General features: G+C 40.2%; 1 protein-coding gene across 1 annotated transcript in view; it reads right to left on the bottom strand.

Annotated features, from left to right (window-relative positions):
* Nucleotides 1-15,626: 15,626 nt before the first annotated feature.
* Nucleotides 15,627-27,384, bottom strand: part of TRIQK (triple QxxK/R motif containing) — a 61,216-nt gene continuing 49,458 nt past the window's right edge. The window contains exon 4 of the mRNA XM_005422891.2: nucleotides 15,627-20,916. Coding sequence (XP_005422948.1) covers nucleotides 20,803-20,916 — 114 coding nt within the window. The 3' untranslated portion in view covers nucleotides 15,627-20,802. The remainder of the gene's footprint in view (nucleotides 20,917-27,384) is intronic.

A 27,384-nucleotide genomic window follows, 5' to 3' on the forward strand; every position in this document is an offset into this window, starting at 1 on the left:
GCCCATCCCTCATAAACAGCCACAAGGGTTCATAGGATTTGTGGTCTGAAACGGGCCAGATGCTCCCTCTGAGCATTTCCAGAGGTCAGAGGCGGCGGTGCCAAGGGTCCTCTTACACTCCTTGTGAGCATTTGTTGGTCTTATATTAGAAGAGTGTCTTAAAAAGCCTGTATGAAAACAGACCTCTTTGCCTTCGGGCATTGTTTGCTGCCAGTGATCGCAGCATCAGAGTTACTCTCCCTGATGTGGTCTATCGAGTATTTCCTGCTTAAGACTAATAAGCTGTGAGAGTGTTATTTGTTCCCCCACCTCCCACTTTTTCTAATTTTCACTGCAAACACAGCTTATTTACACTCTGTCTCTTTTAAAATCAAGCGTCAACCAAGTGCTAAACTGCTGCTATTTGCCAACGTTTCATTAACACCTTATTAACTTCCAACAGCTGAAGGTGACTGGACCCTCACCTCTGTTTATTTCCTCAAAGTAACAGTTAACTGAAGCATCAGGATAGAGGCACCCCTGCAAATATGACTGAAAACAAATATGCAGGCGGAATATAATCAGGCACAACTTCAGCCAGATCTGCTAACTGACACATCTAGTTAATTTTATGCACCGTCACATACTATCAAGTTTGGAGCTCAGATTTTTATTACAGATGATAATAAAGATCTCTGCTTTTCTCTCCCAGTCCATATCAGAAACGGGCTAAAACAGAAATAGAAACCTTGTCCAAATTAGGCCAAGAGTAGTTTGCTATTTCAGCTTAAATACCAGGTACAAAGATGTGATGCTCTTGTCATGTAAATCAGCACAGCTCCACTGATTCCCATAAAAACTGTAGTGGTTTACACAGCTGAGCCTCCCCCCTGTGTATATATGTATATACATTCTTCTGTATTGAATTCCAGTCCGTGTAGATATAACTGTAAAAGAAAGGAGGGGAGAAAAGAAAAGGCAAGTCCCAACAAATAGGACTCCCAGAAGAGGAGGATGGGAAACATCCTCCTTCAGAGGTATGTCTGAATAAAAGGAATTAAAGCTTTTCTTCAGCTTTCCCCAATTACCCTGCCCTAACCTTCCTCTCCTAACACCCATTTCTGTGTCCTCATTTAATTTTGAAAGGAAAGGGGCGGGAGAGCTTAGATATATATATGTTTGCTATATCTCTGTCTTTCTCTGTTTTTCAAACCACAAAAAAATCTTTCCTGCCAGTATTTTTTTTTTTTGTCTCACCCTTCTAGACTATAATTTTGCACACCTGGAAAAGGTAACTGATTTGCTGGAAAGCAATATAGAGATTTTTGTTCCTTTGCCCAAATAGGCAGGGTCATTGAGCTACAGTGATGCTGGAGGAGCTGGAGCTGTTATGGTTGTTCTCCAGTTCATACTTTTATTTTTGAATGGCATATTGTTTTCTACAACTGCATCACATAAATATTAACTCTGGGAGCTCAGCTGTCAGAGGGCTAGTTATCACTTTTCATTGTCCAAACAAGAAGAATACAGATGTTTCCAATAAGCAAAAGAGGGGGAGGTCTCTTCTGTGAATAAGCATTCAAGAACTTGAACTAATTGACAATAAAATTTTCATGCATACAATAAAAAAAATCACTTTCTGAAATAATCACTGGAAAAGCTGGTAAATCACAAAGCAGCTAAGGTGAGAAGAGTAAAAGGAAAGGAATTGGCTAGTATTTAGTCAGAAGTCTAAAGTCCACAAGTACAGAGAATCATATGGGTGATTAATAAAACATGGATAAAATAAAATGGATAAAATTACATTAAAAAAACATGGATAAAATGGGATGCTGGTGCCACTAACAAAAGTAAAGTACGTAGTTATTTCAAGGGCGGATCCTTGAATTATAGTTCTCATCTCAAAATATTGTGTTAAACTAGAACTTTTAAAAATATTTGCAAGCTCATAATATGAAAATTAATGTAGCTCATCTGATTTTTTTATTTTGCATCTATCCAGGAACACTCCCAGGTTTTACTAGTTTTGGTATAAGCTAGTGGATAACTTTTATTCTCTTAGTGTTCACTTTGTTTATGCTTATTGTTACAGAGACTTGTGTTCAAGGATTTTGAAAAGTCTGCAGGGTGGTATTTTTTACTTGAGGATTGAAATGAATGCTTTGCTCTCAGATCTCTGCAAGTACATTGGACCGAATTTTGGTCTCATTATCACCAATTTAAATCTGGAATAGTTCCACTACTCTCTGTAATGTTACTCCCAATACATGCTGATTTAACTGAGTTCACAAGCTGGTCCATTGACCTAAGTGGTGTCAGTGGGAATGTACTGTGAAGAAAATTTGATCTACTAAATTCAAATCCTCGAGGTGTTGTTCTAGCAGCCAAGTTGTTTAGAAAGAAAACACTGAACTTGAATGTTGACCCTTCATCCCAGCTGGATCTCCACATAAACTGTGCTCCTGCTGTAGCCTTTTAAATAGATCAGCAATTTACATTTTAAATAGATCAGCAATTCAAATTAGTGACATGCCAGAATGTAGGTAGTGTGTAGTGAGGAGATTTAGCACTACCTGAAATTTCACCAGTGTTCAGCAGCATAACTCTGCACATTTTCTGAGAGCAGGGACTGGATGGGCTCAGAGGATTTGGCAACTGCATGTCTGTACCCAGGGATGGCAGAGGTGGCTGTTAGATAAGGGACAAGCAGAGATGGACATAGTGCCCCAGATTGTCACCAGACCTTGACTGGTGATAGCAGGTGGGCTGAAGCATGTACCTTGCTGGGGAGAAACATGCTGAAGAAGCATTTTGGACAACTGCAGGAGGCACAGCTGTGTTCTGGCCAGGCATGGTTTGCTTATGTGGATGCGTCCCACAGGTATTAAGAGTGTGGGGAATGGAGTATATGGAGCAGGGATGCCACAAGATGATGGCTCTGTGTTCCAATTTGTACTCCTTCAAATGCCCAAATGTTTCCAAGAACAGGAAGCATTTGCTCCTGGGAGTTCTGGGATCTAATTAAACGGATGTGGGGCCTCTAGGTTTAAATTACAGTGGCCTATAGGTTTTTATATCATATTCTTGAATTTTAGTGCCAGAGTAGGTGGTCAAAATCACACCAAAGACAAATGACTGGTTGTGAGACCAATGCATAAGAGGTAAATGGAAAGGCCAGCATAAAAGTGTAGCTTTGTGGTGTTTTCTTCTGAACATCCCTGCCCACATCAGTCTGTGTCACACAGTGGCTCATCAGGCCCTGCTAGACAGACATCTGTCCTTCTGCCTTCCCACAGAGCCACACACACAGCAGTAGACACTTGTCTGTGAGGGCCCAACATGTGCTCCATACAATAATCCTGTGGGATTACTTGTAAGGTAGAAGCAGCCAGTTCTTCTGAATTAGTGATGGGAAAAAATACAAGCATCACAGAATGAGATTTTAATGAGATGTTTTGTTTGCTTGCTGCTTTTTGCAGAGCTTCCTAATTTATTTGTCCCTCTCTTCTCATATTTAACCATTGCTGCTGGGCGGCGAAAAGGCTTGCAGCTACATTATGTGCACCTTTGACCTTCAGCACTAATCTTACTGTGAGTGGGTCAGATGATTTGGGGGCGCTAAAATGCTGCTGCAGTTCTCAAGCCCAAATAATTTTCCCCTCAAAGAAATGGTGATGCTTTGATACTTACGCTCATCTACATCCCTTCCTTCACACACACAAAGAGACTTTAATTGCTGCCACCAATTAAAGGCTGTAGAGGCACGCTGCCCTCACCCCCCACTGCGCTAGGTCTGTCTGTCCTTGTGTCGAGGAATTCCACTGCATTTTATCGGCCTCCCTCACGGCCTGACACGCAGGCAGAGCAGTGTCACACACCTCCGCGTCTGCCTTGAAAAGCATCTGCGCCAATCACAGCACAATTATTCTTAGTCCCTCCAGCTCTGGCATTTGTTCACCTCACACCAGGAGGAAGAATAGGGGGCATTTGCTTGGGATAAACACGAATGACTGTGGGAGATCCTCTCAGGAGCAGCTCTGTCAACGAGGACATTTGCCTCCTTGACAGCCCCACGCAGCCTGTCGGCTTGGCTGCTCTCTCCGCAAGAGAAATGGCAGCATTTCAGGCTCTTAAGGGTGTGATTGATGGGTGTTGTCGGTCCCTACCTGTCAGCTCATTGCACTGACAGGAGTGAGATCCCCCAGGGGAGGCAGCCTTACACCATACAGCCCAGCCGTCCTGCTCAGCGAGACCCCGATGTCCCTGTGCAGCGCTTCTGGCAGGCGGCAATCTGCCCGGCAGGACGGGGGAAGGGCAAATGAAGAGCTGGGAGCGCAGCTCTCGCTGGCAAGGGCAGTGACATCTCTCTCACAAGTACCTGGAGACGCTGGAGCAGGGCTGCCAGAGCAGCTGAGGCAGGCTGGCTGCTGCAGAGCGCTGGTTCAGCCTGGGGTTAGCACAGATCCTGCTGCTGCAGCTGCAGCTGAGGGGACGTCAGTGGGAGAAACTTGTGGGATGCTGGCACGACTCCATGGCTTTGCATGTGCAACATTAAACACGTGCAGAGGGTTTGCAGTATGTGCTCCTGAGCCCAAGGGATGACAGAGGTGATAGAACCATTTACCCCCGCCTGGAGGAATCCCCCACAGATGCCCATGGCAGAGATGGCACACGTAGGTGTGAATTCCTCACCCCACAGGAGTGAGGCTCAATGTCATCTGACTGTTCCTCTGGTTTTGCATCTAACTACAAAGAAGAGGCTGGTCAGAAAAATAATTCACCCTAGGAACCAGGAGGTTTTTTTTCTGTTTTGTATTTGACAAGCAGGAGGTTTAGGGCTTTTTTCAACATCGAAGTTTAAAGAGGATCTTTTCATCCACAAGAGCATACAAAACCTCAGACCATTCAGCCAGTGTTAACAGGAACAAAGCAACCGCAAGAAAATCCAGCTGCCTTTCAGCTGTCCATTCCCTTTCTAGCTGTCCCCTTCTCTTCCCCACCCTCTGCCCCTCCAAACCAGCAGTGGTTAACCTTCGAGCAGCTTGACCTGCCTCTCCCTGCACCTGGCTCAATCAGCACCAATGCTCGGGCCAGGAAACCCCAGTGGGGCCATCCAAAGCCCAGTGAAGTCAGTGGAAATACTCCCACTGGCTTCAGGGGAGGCTGCACAAGCCCAGCTTGAAGCAGAGCCATCTTTCCTTTAAAACTTTTGCTCGACAGTTCGGAGCCCACAATGTCTATGCATTAATACTTTTGGGGACTTGCTGTGGTGCCTGCAAGGCAAGCACTGACGTCACAGCTGGATCGCTCCTTTCAGCTGGTGTCTCGGATAACAGCCTCACAGCTTCCCTTTCCCCTCCAAATCAAAGGCAGCGGCTGCAGCTGCACAGACCAGCGAGTCTGTTTAGTTTCTGTGGGCCAACAGCCACCAGCTGTAGAGGCTGCTGTGCTTTTTGCTGGATGGGAGCTTTTAATTCCAATAGACAATGTGTACAAATATTTCCCATACCAAAATTGTTCCATATCTTCCTAAGTTAATTAAATGCTAATTTTCTAATGAGGTGGCAACAATGGCAACAACCTGTTATCAACATGCTAGCTAGTGCCCATAACCAACCGGTGAACACAGAACCCTTGCGCTGTTATTAAACTGCATTCCTATATTAATTAATTACTTTTGCAGCTGTATTATTCTGAAGCTGGACACAAATGTGGATAGCAATTAAATGAAAAAAACATTTACATCGTTTGTAGATTCCAGGGTTGCTTTGTGGAATTTATTATTTCACAGTGTTGTTATAGAAACCCCTCATGTGTTTTCATGTCTGCTGTATGCTAGTTTAGCAAGAAATGGTGAAAGGAAAACTCAGGATGAAAATGCTATTTGTTGTGCTCTAAACCCAGCCAGCAGCCAAGTCCCACACAGCTGCTAGCTCACTCCCCCACCAGCAGGATCAGGGAGAGAATCCAAGGACAAAAGGTAGAAAACCCATGGGTTGAGATAAAGACCGTGTAACAGGGAAAGCAAAAGCCATGAACACAAGTAAAGTAAAGCAAGGAATTAATTCACTGCTTCCCATGGGCATGCAGGTGTTCAGCCATCTCCAGGAGAGCTGGGGCCCATCACACATAATAGTCACTTGGGAAGACAAATGCCATCAATCCCAATATCCCCCCTTCCTCCTTCTTCTGACTACTTTGTGTACTGAGCATGATGCCACATGGTCTGGAACAACCTTTTGGTCATTTGGGGTCACCTGTCCTGGCTGTATCTCCTCCCAGTTTCCCATGCACACCCAACTTTCTTGCTGTTTTGGCTGTACAAGAAGCGGAAAAGGCTTTGGTTCTGGGTGAGCCCTGCTCAGCAATAACTAAAACATCTCTATATGATCAGCCCTGTGTTCAGCACAAATCCAAAACATAGCCCCATACCAGCCACTGTGAAGAAAATTAACTCTACCCCAGCCAAAACCAGCACACTCTTCAATATACATTCAGCATAAATTAAGGTTTAAAAGTTTCCTGAGTTGTGCAATAAGAATGAAATCTTAGAGTTCAGATGGAAGAGTGTGGATGTATCTGTCATGGCTTTATACTCAGAAGAGGACTTAGGTGCTTACAACCTGGCAGAGTTGGAATTTATGTGCTTACATCCAAAAGAGAGATTCTGCTGTCTGTTTCAGGAGGTTTCCAATCTCTAAGCTCAGCTGCCAGTACAAAAGCTTCCCAGGCATCTTGAATTTGGGTCATACTCAACAGCTTTTTGGTATTAAAAATATCAAATTGCCCAGCATCCACTTCAGGCAGACCACCTTAGTTCAGATACAAAAATATGTTCTTCTGTTTATCTTCCCTCAGGGCTGGTTTGAGCACTCCAAGAATTTCCACCAAAGAGCTCTGAAATTGGATTTTTCATAAAACACAATGGCAGCTATTGATTTCTTTTGAAATATGGCTGCTGGAGTCCTCCCCTGGTCTAAGCTACTGTAGTATTTGAATGGGATATGAGAGATGCAGCTCAGTGCCTTACTATGTCCAGTCAGAGCTCACAGAACCACAGAGGGTCCTGAGTTGAAAGTGACCCTCAAGGATCATCAAGTCCAACTCCAGATCCTGCACAGGACCATCTCCAAGAGTCACACTTTCTGCTCAACAGCATTGTCCAAACAATTCTTGAACTCTCTCAGGCTTGGTGCTGTGATCACTTCCCCAGAGAACCTGTTCCAGTGCCCAACCACTTTCTGGGTGAAGAACTTTTTCCTGATATCCAACCCAAACCTCCCCTGACACAAATTCAGGCTATTCTCTCAGGTCCTGTCACTGGTCATAAGAGAGAGAAGAGATCAGTGCCTGCCCCTCCTCTTCCTCTCACAAGGTAGTCACAGACTGCAATGAGCTTTCCCCTCAGCCTCCTTTTCTCCAGGCTGAACAGACCAAGTGACCTCAGCTGCTCCTCATGAGCTTCCCCTCAAGACCCTTCACCATCCTTGCTGTCCTCCTTGGAGAGTCTCTAATAGTTTAATATCTTTGTTCTCTTGTGGCACCCCAAACTGCCCACAGGATTAGAGGTGAGGCTGCCCCAGTGCAGAGCAGAGCAGGACAATCCCCCCCGCCGCCCCGCCGGAGATGCTGAGCCTGATGCACCCCAGGACAGGGCTGGCCCTCCTGGCTGCTGGGCCGCCAACTCACATTCAACTTTTCACTGACCAGGACCCCCAGAGGAACATACTCCTCTTGTGATATACTCTAGTCAGAAGATTACATCTCCCTGGAAGTAATTGTGAGATTTTCATCCCTTCTCATAGAAAAAGATTGGTAATTTCCATCAGGACCATGATGAAGACATCCAACAGGTGCTCCACTTTTGACAGAGCTGGCACCTATCGCCATCAAGAGAGCATTCAGATGGTGGGGAAATGGACAAGTCCTCTTGATGGCATTGAAATTAAAATCCTGTTGAAAATTCCAGAGTGGGGAAGGGCATGGGATTTCAGACAGAGTCCTGACTTCTACATATCTGTGTCCTGTCACCAAGTGTGCTCCACCCTCCAGCACTTCCATGTGCTGTTCCTGGACCCTGGACACCCAATCAAAGTTCAGGGACTGAGAAATTGCATACATCAGTGGTAGAGTGTTGCGATGGGTAAAACCTGCACTGGTTCTGAATCCTCTTAAATCCTGGAATTTGTATTTGGGAAACTCCAAATATTTTTTGCCAGTGGCCAGCATGCTACAAAAGCACAAAGGACAAACTTTTCCCCACTGTTGCAGAACAGACTATGTTTATAATGACTAACAGATTTTATTAGGAATAAATTTTATGCACTATGTTTAGATAATGAGGTAATGCACTTCCACATAGAAGATGTTACAGCCATTCTCTTAATGGTATGAATTTCATCACAATGAACAACAGGTGAGATGCACCTGTAAAACATTTATTTGAGGGCTTCACACAGCCAGTAAAGTGTGTGGGTTTCACAAAGCCAGTGTCCTACAAAGGAATAATAAAGTCTGCCAGGAAAATTAAGACATAATGTAAAATCATGTTAAATCTGTTTAAAACAACTTGTTAGCTGAACTCGGACAAATACCTCTGAATTGTTTTCATTACATTTACTACTACCTGAGTTAAGTACAAAAACACAAAGCTGATAGTAAACTGTGTTTACTATCTATCACACTAAGAAATAGGCAGACAACTGCCTCCTCTGTATTCCTGTGTGCTGTATTCCTTTCTACTCCTAATGTGGATAGAAAAATTCTCAGTATACACCCCTAGTAGTTGACAGTAATAATAATGATGATGATCATGATGATGATAATAGTGAAATAATTTACATTTAAATAAAATGTTTCCATTAAATAATTCTACAAACTTTGCAAAATGATGCAGTGGGACCACTTTACTCAGTTACTGAAATGCAGCCACCTCTGGAGTGAATCACAACATCTGCTCAAATATGGGTAAGGTCAATCCTCTATGATAGATTAGGATCAGGAGAAGGAATAAGTACTATTATGTAATAATGAAAGGGAAAGTATTTGAGTTCAGGTTGGTAGGAAAACAACAGCTAAAATCCCTTTGCTTCAGAGAAAAGTCCTACAAGGTGTTTAGTAATTATTATGTTTTTGAGTTTTGCTTTAACCTAATGGCAAAATCTTAAGCTGGGCAGTGATCCCTACACTACACTGGAGGAAGGAAAAAACCTGGCTGTGACATACCAGCACTGTAACTTCCCTGGCTGTCAAACATATCCTGAGGAGGTTTCAGGAGGAAGCCTGTTGGCGTCATGCACTGAATGAACTGCTTTTTAAGATGAGTCCTTTCATCCCAACATATCACTTTCATCTTAATGAATTTGGTATTATTCAGCACACTGGATTTAATTAAAGATATTTAAAGTATTTAAATTATTAATGTTTTAATAATTAGAAATAAGTATTTTAATCAGTGACTGAATAATGTATATTATTAAATTCTTTTTTTTTTTGCAAATAATGGACTAGGTTTATTCATTTCTCTATGTTTTCAATTCAGCACTATTCAGAAGTTGCAACTCTATTATACTGGCTTCTTGCAAAATATAGTGAGTGCAAAACATCTTATTTAATGCAGCCCAAGAAAACACACATACATGTGGGAGAAAGAATATGACACTGTCTACTAGAGCTCTGCTAAAATCTCAGTGGTGATTAGACACAGTGGCGTGAAAAACACTGGAAAAAACAAATCACAAGTGATAAACAAAAAGGTTATAATTATGCCAGAGAAAATTTACAACTTTTATACCGCCAGAGATAGGACAAGATATAATGTCATTAAATTGGAAATGGATAGGTTTTGATGTTAGAAAAAAAATTCTTTACTGTGAGGGTGGCACTGTGAGACATTGGAACAGGTTTCCCAGAGAAGTTGTGGATGTCCCATCTCTGGAGGTGTTCTAGGCCAGGTTGGATGGGGCTCTGAGCACCTGGTCTAGTGGAAAGTGATCCAGCTTAGGGCAGGGGGCGGTGTGATCTAGATGATTTTTAAGGTTCCTTCCAGCCCAAATCATCCTATGCTTCTATGCATGTGCTCAGAGTCTTGCTCAGCACATGCATAACTTGTGTATTCATCCCTCATACAGGCAACAAACATGGGCTGGCCAGGGAGCAGCCCTTCAGAGACCACACACCCAAGCACACTCACAAGTAAATTTAATATTGCCATGGCATGAAGGGGGTCAGACAGGTTGTTGCAAAAGTCACCTGTGGTTCCACTATGGACTGGGAGCAGACATCCTGGTGAATGGTGGCCCTTTGGTGGCATATTCACACATCTGCACCTCCAGACTGCCTTCTGCTCTACAGAGACTTCTGGTGTGCCCAGTTGTTCACTGCACACTCAGGATCAGTTGAGAATCAGCCCTTAACCAAACCAACCTATAAATTCCCTTCATTTCTGACCAGAGTTGGATTTAGACACCAGCCTCCTGACAATTCAGCAAATCTAGGTTCTGTGTCCCCTGTGGCTTCTGCTCACCCTGCCATGAGCATTCCTGACTTGGTTTTGTCTCCAGGGTATTGCTTGCTCAGGTCCACTTCAGAGACCAGCCTTGCCAATACTAAAACTGCCTGGAAGGCTGATGCAGCAGCAGGGAACACATCAGCTGCACTGGCCCTGCAGGGACGCTGAACTCCCAGAGCAGGCAATACCACTGGGAGAAATGTGTCATGATGGCATAACCATGAACAGACTTCTGCCTTCCCCAAAAAGAAGCTGCCCTGCCAGAGGCACTGCACCCATCTCTGTGCCAGCCACAGTGAATCATGCCACTATTTGCATGGGCTCTTTTCCCAATTTAATGCAGTTGCCACATAGCCAAAAACAAGTCATTAGGAACAGCAGTATTAGTCAAATCAACTTTGTTTTTCAGAGGGATAAAAAGCAGTGATACAGTTCACAAGTAGGGAGTGTCAGTGGGTGGGAGTATTACACAGTTTTCCAGGCTATTTTCTTCCCTGTGAGCCAATTTTCATTCTTGCAGAGACCTCCTGCATAACTGCTGCTGGAGGTCACACAAGGTTTGTTTTTCCCAAGCTCCCAAGCAGAGTGAACTGGCCAAAGGCTTGGAATTCAGATGGAGAGGAAGTGCTGCTCCTCCAGGCCATGGCACTGCTGTGGATTTGAGGCTCTGGAAGAAGAGCGTGCTCTGCTTGCTGGTTGCTTTCATTTCACTACCATCTATTCAGCCTTCCTGATCACTGATTATTCCTCCACTGGGACATAGATGGCCCAAAGCTTTTTCCACTGGACTTTCCATAGAAGAACAACAGTGTCTTTTCCGAAATACTTTATTCCAGTTCCACCTCCATGGACAGCTGTGACATCTGCCTTCAAATAATTAAGACTAGCATAAAGTACAGGTTTTTACAGACTATCCTCTTTTTCCTCCTCATTAGCCTGCCAACTTCATCTCTCAGCCCATGCTAAGGTCAAGAAACATCTTGTGAGAGGACCAACATAATACAAAAATCTCTCACAGAGTCTCTGTATTCCTCAAGACTTCTGAGACACAGAAGAACTTGACAAAGCACGAATATGTTGCTGATGGATCTGATTTGATATTTGGCTGTGAAGGATGTAATAGTGGGGTATCTATATAAGCTATAATTTAATGAACTGAGAACTTTATTTCTGCAGGTCTCTAAACCAGGGCAGTGAGGTAGTCTGGTGTGTTGTAATCCTGTTTTACTCAATTAAAGTATTCCTGTTGGCTGGGTGGAAAGATGTGTTACCCTGTGACTACTACATGATGAAAGGAGACATCAGGAGTGTACATGACTCCTTCCTCAGCCTCCATCAGAGCTAGGGCCTCTGTAGTTCCTCTGGAAGAGAATTAGCATACTTCTTATTGAAATATTTTTGGGGTTTGGTATTTGTTTGGGGTTTTTTTTGTTGTTGTTTTTGGAGGGTTTTTTGGGGTTTTTTTTTGGGTTTTGTTGTTGTTGTTGTTTTTTTATTTTTTTCTGGTGTGTGTTTTTTTTCTCTCATATCCAGCTGCATCAATTTCCTGACTTCAAGAATTAAATTGTTTAGTTACCTGTAATGTGCATAGACTTCTGTGAAGCTTTACAAAGGAACCTTTGCTGTTAGGCTAAGAATGGTTTATTGTAGCACCTACAGTTCCTCTAATCCTGAATTGTTAATGAACTGAACAACTTTTCCTCCTTCTTAGCATGAGAAACACTTCTCATGATCTTACTCATGAAAAGATTGCATTGGGGTCCTCTCATAAGTTTTCTTGGGTTTCTGCCATTGGAGGAGGGAGTCCATAAGCAGCAGCATCTGGCAGAACATCTGCATCAAGTCCCTGCTGACATCCCGAGATCTGTCTGCCCAGGCTCACTCCTCCCTCGATACAGAACTTGACACATTGTGTACCCCACTGCCAGACAACCTCAGCAAATATTTCTCTCCCTAAGGGAGGCTGTGTCAGTTTTTCAGTGTGTTCATCCTGTGTTACCTCATTGCTTACCTGATGGAAGACTACTCAGACCCTTTTCAAACTGCTTAGGCTCTCTGGAAGGAACCTGATGAAGAACCTTGATCTGAGCAAGCTGGAAAGCCTGATCTAGGTGCAAAGATCAAATCTAGCCTTCTCCAGACCAATGACCAAGGAATTTTAATTCTTCACAAATGACAGGAAGCCTCAGAAACTAAGATAAATGTCAATGAGTGGATGTGACCAATCTGTTCCTCAAGGCTTTGCAAGGAAGCAACAAGGAAGTGGTGAAGGTCCCCATGCCAGCTCTGTAGCTGTTTGGTTGAAATCCAGTTATATTTTTTTCCTGTTATTTTACATCACTTTGAGTTATACATTATTGTAAATACTCCCTGGTAGACCCTTTCAAAGCAATTGAGTAACTCTGTTTAACAAAGATACATTAATTTTCTTGTTTAAGTTCTGGGAAATACAAGATCATTTTACATTCTGAGCTGGCAATGAGAATCCTTAAACTAGTGGTGGAATAGGGGGAATAATAGCTTTGTGGAAATTATTCTAGAGATCTGTACTGTAAGGAATGGTAGATAAATGAAATCTTCCTTTCTGTATTTGTATTCTTTTTTAAATTGAACGTTTGATGCCTATGCACAATTCCTGTGCTGCAGGAATGATTCTTATTTCTAAATGCCCATGCTTGTGGGGAACATTTTTTCTTTTTTCTATCTGTAAAGAGGTAGAGAACAGAATCTATCTTTTTCTGTCGATAGGAATTAATTTAGTAAAAGATATCTCTTCTGTGTACAGGAGCCTAAAATAGTGCAGAAGAAACACTTGCCACTGTGGGTTTGAGGGTGCTACATTTACAAGCCAAGTGGGCTGTCTCAGATGGGCTCCCTCTCCATCACCCCATAACACTGACATAAGCCCAGTCACAGCCGTGTGTACATGCGAGGTTGAATAATGCATGGGAACAGTCTCTTGAGCATTTATTTTAGTCCTTTCATTTGGCCTTCAGGCATTTCCCAATCCATCCTGATATCAATTTAAAAATTTCCTAAGACAGAAGGTAAAACCCACTGAAGGAAAAATTTCAAAGCCATTGCTTTTTTGGAGTCATACATCTGATATTTCTGTGGAGAATTTACCAAATTTCATCATCACAGTCTCCAGAAAAAGTCATACATATTATAAATAATTCTTATTTTGAGGTAACCCTTAACCAAAAGGATCTAATTACCACTCTGTAACATTTCAGATAAGAAGCTGTATTTGACCAAACAGTATCACTGAAAAATAAAGGCCACTCTTCTATTAATTAAAGACAGCTGATTTATGAGACGTAGTTTATTATGAGAAAATAAAAAAATCAGATGTATTCTCATGAATAACACAGTCATGTTTACAACTTATTTAATGTGAACTCAAACCCCTCCATGTATAAGTGCAAGGACTGTCAAATATAATTCACAAGGACAGGCTGCTCTTCAGAATAAACATCTATACAGTGCACTGGGAGAATGCCTCCACATATATTGACTAACTTTAAATTAATTTGTGGCTTTGGTAATGATCTAAAAAAGCACTCTACTCTCTTTTCTCTTTAGTGCATCCTGTTATTACTGGAGAAGCAGAGATTGAGTGGAACAAAGGCAGAGTACTGCCTGAGAAGAGCAGTTCAATAAAGGCTATGATTAATGAACACATAAACATGAACATGGTCACCTGCAGTCATGAGCTCTTTAGGGCAGCAAAACCCCATGATACTGTTGTTAAAACAGCCCTGCCTTAAGTAGACAAGCATAGCACCTTAGCTCATCTTAAGTTGAAGGAAGTCATCAAAAGGGAAGTAGGGAAAAACCTGAGTTTCACCATGCTTGTGGGTCTAAAAGTTCCTCAGGCAGGAAAGACCAAATAAAGCTGCCCTGAATTCACAATTTGCTGTCCTCACCAAAACAGAAAAAGTTTTACTACATTACACAGTAATAGTGACTTGAGGCCTCTTCAGCTCCAGGTGAGAGCAGGGGAGCTGGCAGGTCACTCCCCAGACCTTCCTTGCAAAAGGATAAGGGCTCATACTACCAAAGAGCAGTAGGCATCAGTGTGGCATTCTTTGACTGGATAGGAGTCCCACAGGCAGTAAGCAAAACAACTATGCAGAACAGTTTCAAAAGAACACAAAAGACAATTTTTCTGGCACTTTCCTGAGAACCTAATAAATAAAAGTGAATTTACTTGTGGTAACAAAACAGGCACCAGTAATGGGAGGAGATTCACCCTGTAGGTTAAGCTCTGCTCTGTTCTTTTTGTAGCCTGTCCAAAGCAACCCAGGACTGCAGTCCTACTCTAAACACCAGCAGCTACCCACTGAGCAGGAGAGATGCTTTAGGAGTGCAGAATCAGCAAAAGGGCTCCCCTGCCATTTCCCTCCACATCTCCCCTCTCTGCTAATAGTATCACAGGAGAATGTGTCTCTAGAAAAATGTGGACATTGCCAGTATCAGAACATTCACATTTAACTCTGTTACAGACACACAAAACTACTCTATCTTAGCACAACATGACTTTTTTACACATGAAGGCAGCAGCAACTACTCTGACCTATGCTTTGTGTAAATCCCCAAACCCTGTTTCTTTCTTACTTAAATAAATGACCCATTGGTCCAAGAAGAAGCTGCTTTGCTCCAGACACCTTTATCTCCTTGCGACCCTTTTATCACTCTATGAAAAAGAAGTTGTGGTAGCTCTGTCTTGATATCAGACTTAGCTCTTCTTGAGCAACATGAATTGTGAGGTGGTTGGCTCCTGGAAGAACTGGACATTTTGCTTTGATTTTCGTGCAGTCTTGTTTCTGCAGAAAGTGCAATAGAATTATGCTATCTGTTTGTCACCAAGCTCCATACTCACCTCCTGTGGCTGCACTATTTTAAATTGCTACAGTATCTTTGTGAAATGGCAAAAAGAGTACTAAAGATCTTTATGCTGCTCAGTTTTTCCATGGTCCAGCAAAACAAAGCTCTTTGTAGCTCATATTTCTAACTGACGTGGACATATACCTTTTAGGGAGAGTTTGGGCAAGGCATGAACTGTGCTCCAGGGCAGACAGCTTTTCTATGCTGTATGTAGCTATGGAGAATAAGACAACAGAATCAAGCCTACTGATTGACTAGTTAGGTATTTATTTGTTTTTAACATGCAAAACCAGTACAACAATCACAGAAGCTAGAAAAAATGTAGCACTGAAAAAAGTATTCATGCAGAATGAGTATTGTACTTGAACTATCCTCCACAATCATCAGTCAGTCTGTCCCAATATTTATAGTTCATCATTACAACTGCCAAAACTGGCAACCACAAGGATTGTTGTCTCAATTAAGGACAGTAAACAGATTGTCCCATTTTTTTTAATGAAAAAATCTAAAATGTAATACTTCACAGTTTAACATGTTTATTCATTTAAACGAGCTAAAAAATAGTGGTGTGACATCTGCTTGAGAGACACTGGTACCTAACATTTTGGCTGTCTCCCCACTAATTTGATTGTGATTAAGGGGGGATAAAAGGATGAGTAGAGGATTCTGTCAATTAAATGAATTGATGAACTGCAAAAAAATATATTTTCACTCTTGGAAATGTGTAGAAAGAAATACATCTACAAAAATGCATTCCAGTAAACTAAGAGGATGATAGAGAAAAGTACTGCAAAATATCTCCACTGGCTCTTTTCAGGAAAAAATATTGTAAGCATAAGATCACAGATAATCCTTGCCAATTTATTCATCTCATGGCTTCACTTCCCAAAGTGCAGGCATAATCCACTGTAAAATCTTTTAGGATGCAGTTCCAACATCGCATTTCTGCTGTCTTATTGATGTGCCATACTGTTATTTTCTTAGTCATAAGCACCACTAATTACTATGCTACTCTAAGTAGAACTTGAAATGCAATCAAGATCTGTAGTATCTCTTTTGTTGGCACTCTAACTTGCCTACTCTGCTTTTCAAGTACAGTTCTCTACAGAGGATTGTCCTGAATGCATTTGACCTTCACCAAGTGGCTCAGTTGTGCCTTATAGGGATGACAATCCCCTATCAATCATCACTCTGCTGGGAGCTCCTAGCACCATCTTCCTTCTGAAAATGGCAGCATTCAAAACTTGGCCCTAAGTCAGCAGATGAATGGTAGCAAGCTTCATGGAAGAGGCATGAACTGTTTTGTAGGGCCTTCACTGTGCTTTCCTTTAGTAGAATTGTTTAAAACCTGTGTTTTCAAGCAAAACTTTTAGGTCAGCTGCTCTAGAGGACACCTAAGTAAACAGATAGTTTGCTCTTGTTGTAGCTACTTGCAGTTATGTTGCAGCACAATCTCCCAGTCTACATGTCCTGCTACAAACCTGCTGCAGCTGGTCTGATGCATGGAAGGAGCTGATTCTGAATCACATGGTGTCTATATGATATGCAACAGTGAACATTAACCACAGCATTCTTCAAGAAAAGTTTAAATGTATCTCTAGGGTCTATTAGGGAAATGCTTAACACACCTCCTAAGCTTCCAGTAAAATATATTTATGGACTCTAGATAGTAGAGCTAGAGCCCTTCCTTGGCAATGTTCACTAGAAGCACTAGTAGAAATACTAGACTGAGGCTTCTGTCCTGAGATGGTCTACATGCTGGTTCTGCTTTTGAAGAGTCAAAGAGAAAAGGAAAATCACCTAGGGAGATTTACAGAGCAAAATCACTTCTGGAAGACTGTTATGCCTTCCTAGGCAGAGATTATTCCAGACAGGACATCTGCTCCCACCCACAGCACAAGGACTCAGTATAGGCATTTCCTCCACAACCTCTGCTGGAAAGAAATTCAATTTACTCCAGGAGTAGAGGGCAACTACTGATGCCTACCTTTTCCTTCAGGTGAATATCTTTGAAAAAACTCATTAAGCCAGGTGTGCCATGTAAATTATTTGATCAGCAATCCTTCTTTGAAACAAGCATATAAAATTACTAATTTTTTTAATAAAAAAAGTCTTGTACAACTGAAGTGATAGAGCTGCATGGATCAACTCCAGAAAGAGATCTGATCTATTAGTATTGGGTAGGATGCCAAAGGAAGTTCTCTTCATTGTATTTTACATATTCATAGGCCACATTTAGTTTTATATGAGTTTAGCAGCTAGAACTGCCTAAAATAATCCAGATATTCTAAAACTGACATCAGTGCTTACTTTTGAACATTGTGCTGTTTAGATTGCTTTACTGTCCTTTCAAATGTATACATAATTCAGTATGTTCAACATTAATAAGAGAACCAAATAGAAAAAAATCATTTATTAATAAAATAGACACCGAGCAACTCGTACAAAGATAGATGGTCCAAAATCCAAAAGGCATAGTTCAATCTCAGATATAATTAAGGGCAAAATAAGCCACATGTCCCATTAGGAATTATTGTACTGATAAGAGAAGATGTGTATTTGCTGCAATATTTACCACATATTTCTACATACACTGAACAGAACTCTACCTGGTCTAAGGAAAAAGAAATTTTCCTGTTACATGAGAATATCCTTCTAGTACCTAAAGGAAGCCTACAAAAAAGATGGACGTTTTACAAAAGCATGCTGTGAAAGTAGAAGAGAGAGCTGATTAATACTAAAAGGGAGTAAGTTTAGATTGGATATTGAGAAAAAATTATTTATTCTGAGGGTGGTGAAGCACTGGAACAGGTTGCTCAGGGAAGCTGTGGATGCCCCATTCGTGGAGGTGTTTGACACCAGGATGGGGCTTTGAGCAATGTGCTCTAGTGGAAGGTATCTCTGCCCATGGCAGAGGTATTGAAAATAGATGATCTTTTGCATCCCTTCTAACCCAAACCACTCAATGATTTCATGATCTTTCATGCAAATGAAAAGACCTAATCCAAACAAAGCCACTAGACAAACAGCAAACTGTGGGCAATAAGGACTCATAAGCCTCACATCGGGGAAGCTGATAGAATCACATATATACGTACATCAGATTGCATCTTATTCACAGTTATGGGAAATTGAATATTCCTGTTCTAGGAACTTCATGTTCATAAATATGACAGTAAGAACTTCTTGCTTTTTAATGCAACCAATTGAGAGAGCAGGTTATGAGAGAGAGAGAGAGAGCAGATCATTGAGAGAGATGACCTGCATGAAGGGAGTAACTACATATCTTTCTCAGATCATACATGACCCAGAGAGCTATATGCTGACATTAAGGAAGCAATCCCTTCAGCATGTTATAGAACATGAAAACTGCTAGTGTAAAGTAACAGGAGAGGAGTAACAGGAGAGGTCTGCAGCTTCTGTGATGTGTGCTGGTGGAGGGAAAGGCATGTCACATCCAAGGAGACAGCTTGTGATATGCTTTTCCCTCCACTGGAAGTTGGGCCATGTGTCAGATAATGCTTCACCATAAATTCAACATGTTGCAAGGTGTTTGGTCAAGTGTGCGACTAGTAGCAGACTGTAAATCATATGCATACAGAAATGTTAGGATTTTGTGTCTGTAAGAGTCATACGTAGAAAATGAGATATATTTGCATATATAATTTTCTCTTTCATATATTTTTCGGAAGACTGTTGTACTCTGAATTTCTAGAGTTGTCGTTTTGCATGGCATAAAGTGAATGAACACTATGACACATATGAAGTGGATCCTTAGAGACTCATAATGTATATGGTCATAGTTACTATATGGTTTAAAAATTAACTGTATTGATCCAAGTTTCTTAAGTGGTGATAATGGGACTGTGTCAATTTAAAAGAAATATATTTTCCATTATAGTATTTGCTGTGATTTGTATCCCTTTGTCTTCAAAATCACTATAAGAAATCTTAGCCAGGCATCTCAGGAACAAGACAGTAAATACCTCAGTTGCAATTAAATCTAACATTCAGCTCTGAAATTTATGTCAAAGGCAAAACCAAGCCTCAGAATTACGAAAACTTTTCTGAAAGTCAGCCTGCCTAAATTTCCTTGTGACATTCAGCACCAGTGGCTTTACATATTCTTGATATCGAACAGAATCGGAACTGAATCTCAGTCAGAGAAAGACTGACCACACTTTTAAGGGGATCAAAACTGAGTCTGTACATCCACAAGCTCAGTTATATGCCAAACTCAAAGCAGAACAGGATAAAGCCAGAATTTTAAAGCTCCCTGCAGCTGCTCTGACACACCAAATTCTTCAAGTGGCTTTTGGCTATGAAAAGGAAAAAAATGCTATCTACAGTGCCTAATTTGAAAGGTACTTTGCAAGAACTGAAGGATGTAATGGAGCCAAGATTTACCAGTTATTAGTATGCCAGGAGAAAAAATGTTTTCTTATTACTTACAGCTTCTCACATTAGTTTGATGATTAAAATGATTGTATAGCTGTAAAGGAATGTTTTTATACAACATGCCCCTAATAGGTAGAGCAAGTTGATACCAAAACCATCAGGAAGAGCATAATTAAAACACAATTTTGACTTTATATTAATAGTAGACCAATACACTAATTAAAACCAACATCAACTAAACTTTCTATTTACACTAGTTCAGACAGCACAGGAGGCAAAGAACTGTCTTTCAGAAGCATATGTGAATGTTAGAGCTTCTGTCATCCAGGTGCCATTTCTAACAGAACACATGTGTGCTGAACAGTTGGCAAAAGAATGAAAAAGATTACTGCAGATATATGGGCACACAGAATCTGGAATGACAGAAAATTAAGTCCATATACAAGGTGACAGACTGCTTGTAAGAAGATTCTTTTCCTACAATTCTTTTCCTACAATTTCTCCCATCTTCATGCATGCGCACACATGCACAAGAAAGATTAAAACAGAGAGAAAGGATGAGGGTGTTTTGATACATTATAAACACAAATGAAGAAAAGACTTTTTATTTGGTATTTCTGCTTTCTTTTCAGAAAGGAACAGAAAACTAATTTGGTTATTAGGAAGCTCAGATTCCTAAATTCGGTCAAGGCAGACACTCCTGTGAAGTCAGCATCATTACCCATGATAATAGTAGCATCTGTCTTTTGACATCAAAGTTTTCTGCCTGAGAAAAACATAATGTAAACAATAAACTTCATGTATTGTACTGTTGCTCCTGGCTTTGGTGTTCGACAAATACACTTGGCCAGGCATAAGTGTTCTTATGTTGGAGATCTGGAATGTCATAGATGTATTGCAAAACTTTCTTATTAATTTGGACTGAAGAAATGGCATCATTTACAGTCTTACAGTGAAGGGACTGTGTGTTCCTATGTAGTCTTGTTGCAGCTGAAGAAATCTTGATGATAGATTCATTGCATCTGCTAGTTTTCATCTGGATCCAGATCAAGGTCCACTTCATCGGAAACATTAAGATAAAAAAAAGCATAGAATGCCAACAAAAATACCAGTATAGCTGCAAGGACAAGGGCAACTTCCTGTGGAAATAAAAGAAAACAAGAACAAAAACCTGTTAGAAATAATACCATATTTTCAGATTAATCAGGAATAAATGTTATTTCTCTTCTACAATGTGCATCAAAATATCATCAGACATAATATAATTGCATAAGGCATTGATACTTTATTGATTTCTCTATTGTGGTTACCATTCCAAGTGTTGTAGAATCCATTCACTTAATGGAGATTTTGGTAAGTCTGATATACCATCAGAAAGAGGATATTTAGCTTAAAAATCTTTAGTTTTACCTAGAAATAGGAGCTTTTTTATCTTTTTATTATCCAATTCCTTCTTTTTTAAAGGAAAAGACAGAATTCACAAACCACAGTTTTGAACACAAATTTAAGTTATGAATTTACACTGTGAATTTTGATGTTTTCTAGCAATATGTTACTGCTTTTTGCCAACAAATTTGTAATTTTTTAATGAAGCAAACACAGTATGGTGGAAGTCAATGAAAATTGCTACCTCTACCTCCCAACCTCCTGGCATGCAGTACAACATGGAACTACATACTCCCTCAGAATTGGATGAAACTTTTCTTTCTTCAGCTCTGCAATAAGGCAAAAAGCACAACAATTTGCACTTGCCTCTCTTCCCATTAAATATTGCAACTTGCTGCCTCTTCCTTAATTAACATAAAAGAGACTTCCAAAGTATACATGATTTATAGCAGCTTTCAGAAACAGAAAAATGTTTTTATACTACATATAATAGTCATTATGTGACTGCCTATCAGCTTAAGGCTGGACTCTGTAAAAATGCAATTACAGCACAATCATCCTCTTAATATTTCTTTTATTTCCTGTATTTCTTTCATTTTTATTTCATTCAGAGACACAATATTTCTTATTTTTAAGTTTTTATTTTTCTATAAGGCACAGCAGACTTCCTATAGTGTTGACTCTCATTTTGCTAGACAATGAAAGATGAAAGATAAATTTGAGAAAAATCCTTATGCCCCTTCAGCTCACAGAAAGTATGACTCTATAGCTAGCAACTTCTACTGCTTGACTCCTGATCAGCATGATGAACTTTTAAAATTGTGCACTCGAGATGCTCCAAAGTTAGTTTGTACCTCCAAACCCCAATCTCCCTCTAAGGAAAGAACCAGAACTTCCCCTCCAATTCTCAGCTTCATGTTAAGCTACAAAACAATTACATCAGAATGATCCCAATGTACATTTAAAATGAGAGAAGAAAAAAAGTTCAGTGATTTTATAACAACTGATCTGAATTGGTACAGAAGATGTCACATCAAACCTACTCTGTCAGTGGGACTGAGAAGAGATGCCTACACTGAACCAAGACAACAAGACACCCTTTACTGTCTAAGGACAGAATCTGTCCATCTTGTGTCCTCTAAGAGAGGCCAGGTGAATTCTTCCCAAAAATTACCATTTCTCCCCTTAGACTAGAAGCGAGTGCAGATGGTATCTCTTGTGTGCACTGTGGGATTAATCCTACCCAGCATCTCTGGGTTGGTGGTGGCTTTATGACTAGCATTGTGTTCACTGACATGAAGGAGTTAAAACTGTGCATTTCATTTTTTAAAGTCTAGCCCATAATCTGGCATTCTTCTATAGAGCAGCATTTAATTTGCATTTACATGAATGCATTATATAGTTTATCAGAATGTTGGATCAATAATTCAACATATGCCATCTAATAAATTTTGAAATACTACTGCCTAGTTGGCATATGTTCTATAGGAGCATATTCTTTAATCTATAGAAACCTTTGCTTTCTATTTTATATGGATGATTGAGATGTACTTTAAATTTGTTTTACCACATTAAAATTGCTCCTGCAAATTTGCTGAGGCTGTTGGCTACAGATTTCAACTACATTTCCCTCTTAGAATTGTACCATCCTCTGAACTTCATCCTCCTGATTCCATGATTTGATTTAAAAAAAGTACATCTAATTCACTCATATATTAAAGGAAAGTGATTTTTGCTTTGTTGCAGTTGCAACACGTCAGTATCTCACAAAAGGGCATGGCAGCATCAGACAGGTTTCATTTATTTCCTTGTATCCACAGCTGTGCTCCCAGACCCATCTGGCCACACAGCTACTAATCTTAAGAGGATGTAATAAACAAGCGACATACAACTGCAGGCTCCATCTGCTCAGGAGAGTGGACAACAAAACCACACAATGCAGGCACCGTTCACACTTGACACAGAGAGCAAATTCATTCCAGTTTTAAAAAGTTTTTTCCGTGTTTGGATGCCACATTTCCCACACTTTCTGCTTTACAATAGGTTTACCTTTCCCCTCCCTCCTCCCCAGTCTCCCTTATGAAATGCTGTGAGTAGCAGCAGCAAATTTTCAGGAACCTTTGCATTAAAAATTTGTTTCAAAGGAAGTGGAATTGGGAAAATCTTGAGTTTTATTCTCAGGCTGCCCAGTAACTGCTTGACAGAAGCCGTTCTTTAATTCCTCTGCCTAAGTTTCACAGTAACACTGTGATAACAGTACTATTTTCCCTGCACAGCCATTGGGAACTGTGTGGGTGGATCAGTATTTATTATCCCTGGGAATGAAAAGTCTTACTAAAACTCCAGGTTCGAGAGTTATGCAAGAACCTTAGTTTTGAATTACTGAAAAAGGCAGAGAAACAAAAATATAAAATAAATGGCCTTACAAAGGACACCTGGCTCACAGCTAGGATTTAAGCTAGGGATATGCAGTCTCTTAAGAATTGCATCCAGGTTATGGACTTTTATAAACATAAATTTTGCAAGATAAATAGCAAATGAGATGCTGCACCACTGTATTGTACTTGCAACAACAGATATATATTGTCATTTTAATTTGTTTTATACTTTTCAGGCTTTGCTATTTGTATTTTAAGTCATGCATAGAAATGAAATGTTAAAATACTCCCTGCTTGGCATATACAGCTCCCTTTCTCTTGCACTTTATGGATCATCCCCATCATCCTCTGCAACATCCATTTACTCAAAGGATTTTACCATGAATAATTAAAGAATAGAGAAAAAGTTCTATAGAAATAAAATGATCAGAGGGCATTTTCTCCCATTTTTTTTTTCTTTTATATCATGGTGCAGAACACTAGGAAACATTTCTACTCTCAAATCCCAAAGTACAGTCATAGAAGCCTTTAAAAAGGAACAGAATTTTCTATTTTATTCTCTTACATGTAGAATAGCATATGTAGAACCCTACTGATTTCAGTTTGGTTAAGTTTTCCAGAAACTTTTCATAAAGGAAATGCATACCATTACAGCATGATGTAGATTTAATTCCCTTATCATTTTTTGTCAGTTTTATGTCTCTCAAGCCAAAATACTTGGATTATGTCCTCAAATTCACCCTAATGGAGCAAGTGGCAGAGCTAGGATCTAAACGAGATTAATCAGGAGAGGGAGTAAGGAAAAAATGTTGGCTATGATAACAAAAATCTGGACACTATGTATGGCAGCATCATATCCTACTCATACAGAGAAATATCATACTTCCAGGAAATGTCAGGGGGGTTTTACATGTTTTTTAATCGTCCTTCAAATAGAATCACACCTTTTTTACCTGAAACCTGCTTAAAATTACATGAAAGAGTAGCACAAATTGCTCTCTTTGAATTGCTAAATTCTCCCTAGTTCTTTCTGAAAAGAGATGAAAAGAAGATCATGCTGACCAAGGATACTTGTGAAAATAAATGTATACGAACTTAGAATCTTTTTACCTCATATAGTTTTTAACTGAAGACTTTAGGTGGATATTCACTGCGACTATGTTTTAGAGTTTCAACAAAATTGTATTTATAAATGAATGTTTACTTCCTTAATGCAGGACATTCTACAGCTAACAGAAGGCAACAAAAGTAATTTATGAACTTTTATCCACACTTCTAGGCTCCAATTTTTTACTGTGAAAATTTCAGGTGGAAAAAAGATCATTGTTGTCTTAAATAATGAGAACAAGGTACTATTAGAGAGTCATCAAAAACACCTGGCTATATGCCTACAAAACAACAGGATTCATTTTAAAACAGCTAGATGCAAAACAGTATGTACAGGTATCAAAGATGCATACAGTACTTATAAAGTGGAGTACTGTGCCTTGAAAAACTGTGACTCTAAGAAGGTCTTTGGATTTCATGGGTAACTACTCCCTCAGTGTGATTTCTGGATGTACAAAGGTGGAGGGATTTCCAGCAGGGAGATGACCGGTATTTATTTTATCATAGAGAAGAATGAGAGGTAGTTTGGTTACAGCATGTAATTATATACACCTGTATTTAAGTAAAGCATTTCACAGTGTGGGGTCCTTTTATCCTGTTTACAAGAAACTTTCAAGGCCCAGCTGCAGTTAGGTAAGTTCAGTCTTGAACTAAGATGCCATTTTCTAGGAGCAAGAATGATTGAACATTCTTCAGGAAAATATGGGCTCCCATATCTGTGAGTCCTTAATCAGCTGATCTCCCTCAAAAAAGTATGTTTTTATTTAGCAATTGGAAAGAATACTTCAACTTTGGCTTGTGTGAAAAGAAGGACTTGGCTGCCAGGAGTCAGCAAACTCAGCTCTCCTAGCTGCTCCTCTCCTCCAGGGCCCTAGGAAAACTCAGATTACTCCCATGGTCAGTGCTACATTCTGAACCCCACAAGTATGAGGTTATTAAAAGTAATAGCATCCTATGTTTAACTGCTCAGACTTTTTTATATAGCATCAAAAGTTTTCTGATGTTGACATTTTCCTCCAATTGTATTGATTTCGTTTCCAGGATTTGAGGTTTTGCTGTTGTTGATTATTCTTTGAAGTGCTACAGACTGGTCCTAAGGAGAGACATAAGAAGGTTTGAGAAAGATGGTCTACTGCTCCAAGCTATTACAGAAAATCCTCGTAAGATTTTGGTGGGTGCATCTTCTTCACATCTCAAACCACCATGATTACGATACTTATGTATTCAGGTGAGGTAAGGATCTGATTTTGTTCTTCTCTTTGTACTTGTTGTTCCCCCTCCCTTTCATTTCAAGGTCACGGATCAAAGCCTGACCACAGGGATAACTGGGAATATCACACTTTATCCACTGCTGGCACATTAAGCTGCTCTGCATTTTGTGAGACACATAAGTTGGTTTGAAGACCCAGTATTTTGGTCATTACAAAGTGCTTGGACTTTGCAGAAAGTATTTGGATGAAATTTTATGATCTGTAACATACAGAAGTGCAGATCAAATGATCTAATAGTCTCTTGTGGCCTTAATTTCTACACAGCTATGAAACTGTATCTTGAAAAATGTAGTTCACTAACATTGCAGATTATGAATACCATGAAATTGGAGAATATCTTTTGCTAAAATACACCAGGAATGTGTTGTTATCTACTCCTATCTAACTTGTTCCAGATGAAACTCTCCATAGTGAGGTATTTAGCTACACAACAGATTAAGCAGATATGCAAAAGAATGACAGACAGTAAGCTCTCACTTTGTTCAGAAAACATTTTTTCCTTAGCTGAATCGATGTACTGTGTTGCTAATAATTCTCTGTGGAGTGATATTCTGCAGTCAATAATGTCTTTGCAGGTACTTTGCAAATACTACTGTTAAGATTTGTGCCTATCTTTCAAGAAGAGAGAAAACTTCATCACTTGTTCCATGGACTACTGATTTGTTCTTGCAGCCTGTGAAAAAAATCTCTCCCCAAGAACTCCCATAACTTTTGGTCTCTGCATACCAAACTCCAGCTATCTGGGGGCCAAGCTTCCACACTTCTCAAACCATTTTCTGCTTGTCACCCTCCTGCTGGCATGTTTTCCTCACCCAATGAGAGCAGATCTAGCACCAGTGGTGGAAAGGCCTTCCTGCTCTACTAGGTAAGGATGAACAGCTGGGCTTCCAGCAGCACAAGCCCCATGCAGGGGGCTAACAAAATGACCCAGAGAAAGCTCAGAGGCTCCCTTTTTGGTACTGCTACAAAGGATTTTGTCTTATCCAAACACCAGGAGACATATAGCACATTGCTTTCTTTTGGAGCTGTTTCTTGAGACTGGGTCCTGCTTTTCCAAGAGACACAATATATTTTGGCATTGTCTACATTAGTGTCACATATACAAACAGAGCCAGTACAATAGCTCTGCTACAATATTTAATCTTTAAACATGTTTAAAGAGCAAATATGACACACCAAGTACTAGCATGGTCACCCTGCTTGAACTAACTTTGGATAGTTATTAGTACTCAGCTGCTTCTTTGACATTATCAACACAGATAAAAATCCCTCATTGGGGAAATTAAAAAGTACTAAATGCCCGTGACTGAAAGAAACTTTGTTACTTTAAACCTTGCATTAAAATGACAAGGCAATCAAAGTTTGACAAGACAAGCTAATTAGTATGCCAGCGATGAAATGTGAAGAATCTCCAGGGGATTGGTTCTGAAAAGTTTTATGTCATTTATACGGCCTTTTTTTAAGC

This window comes from Geospiza fortis, unplaced genomic scaffold (assembly GCF_000277835.1).
Source record: "Geospiza fortis unplaced genomic scaffold, GeoFor_1.0 scaffold7, whole genome shotgun sequence".
Taxonomy (NCBI): domain Eukaryota; kingdom Metazoa; phylum Chordata; class Aves; order Passeriformes; family Thraupidae; genus Geospiza; species Geospiza fortis.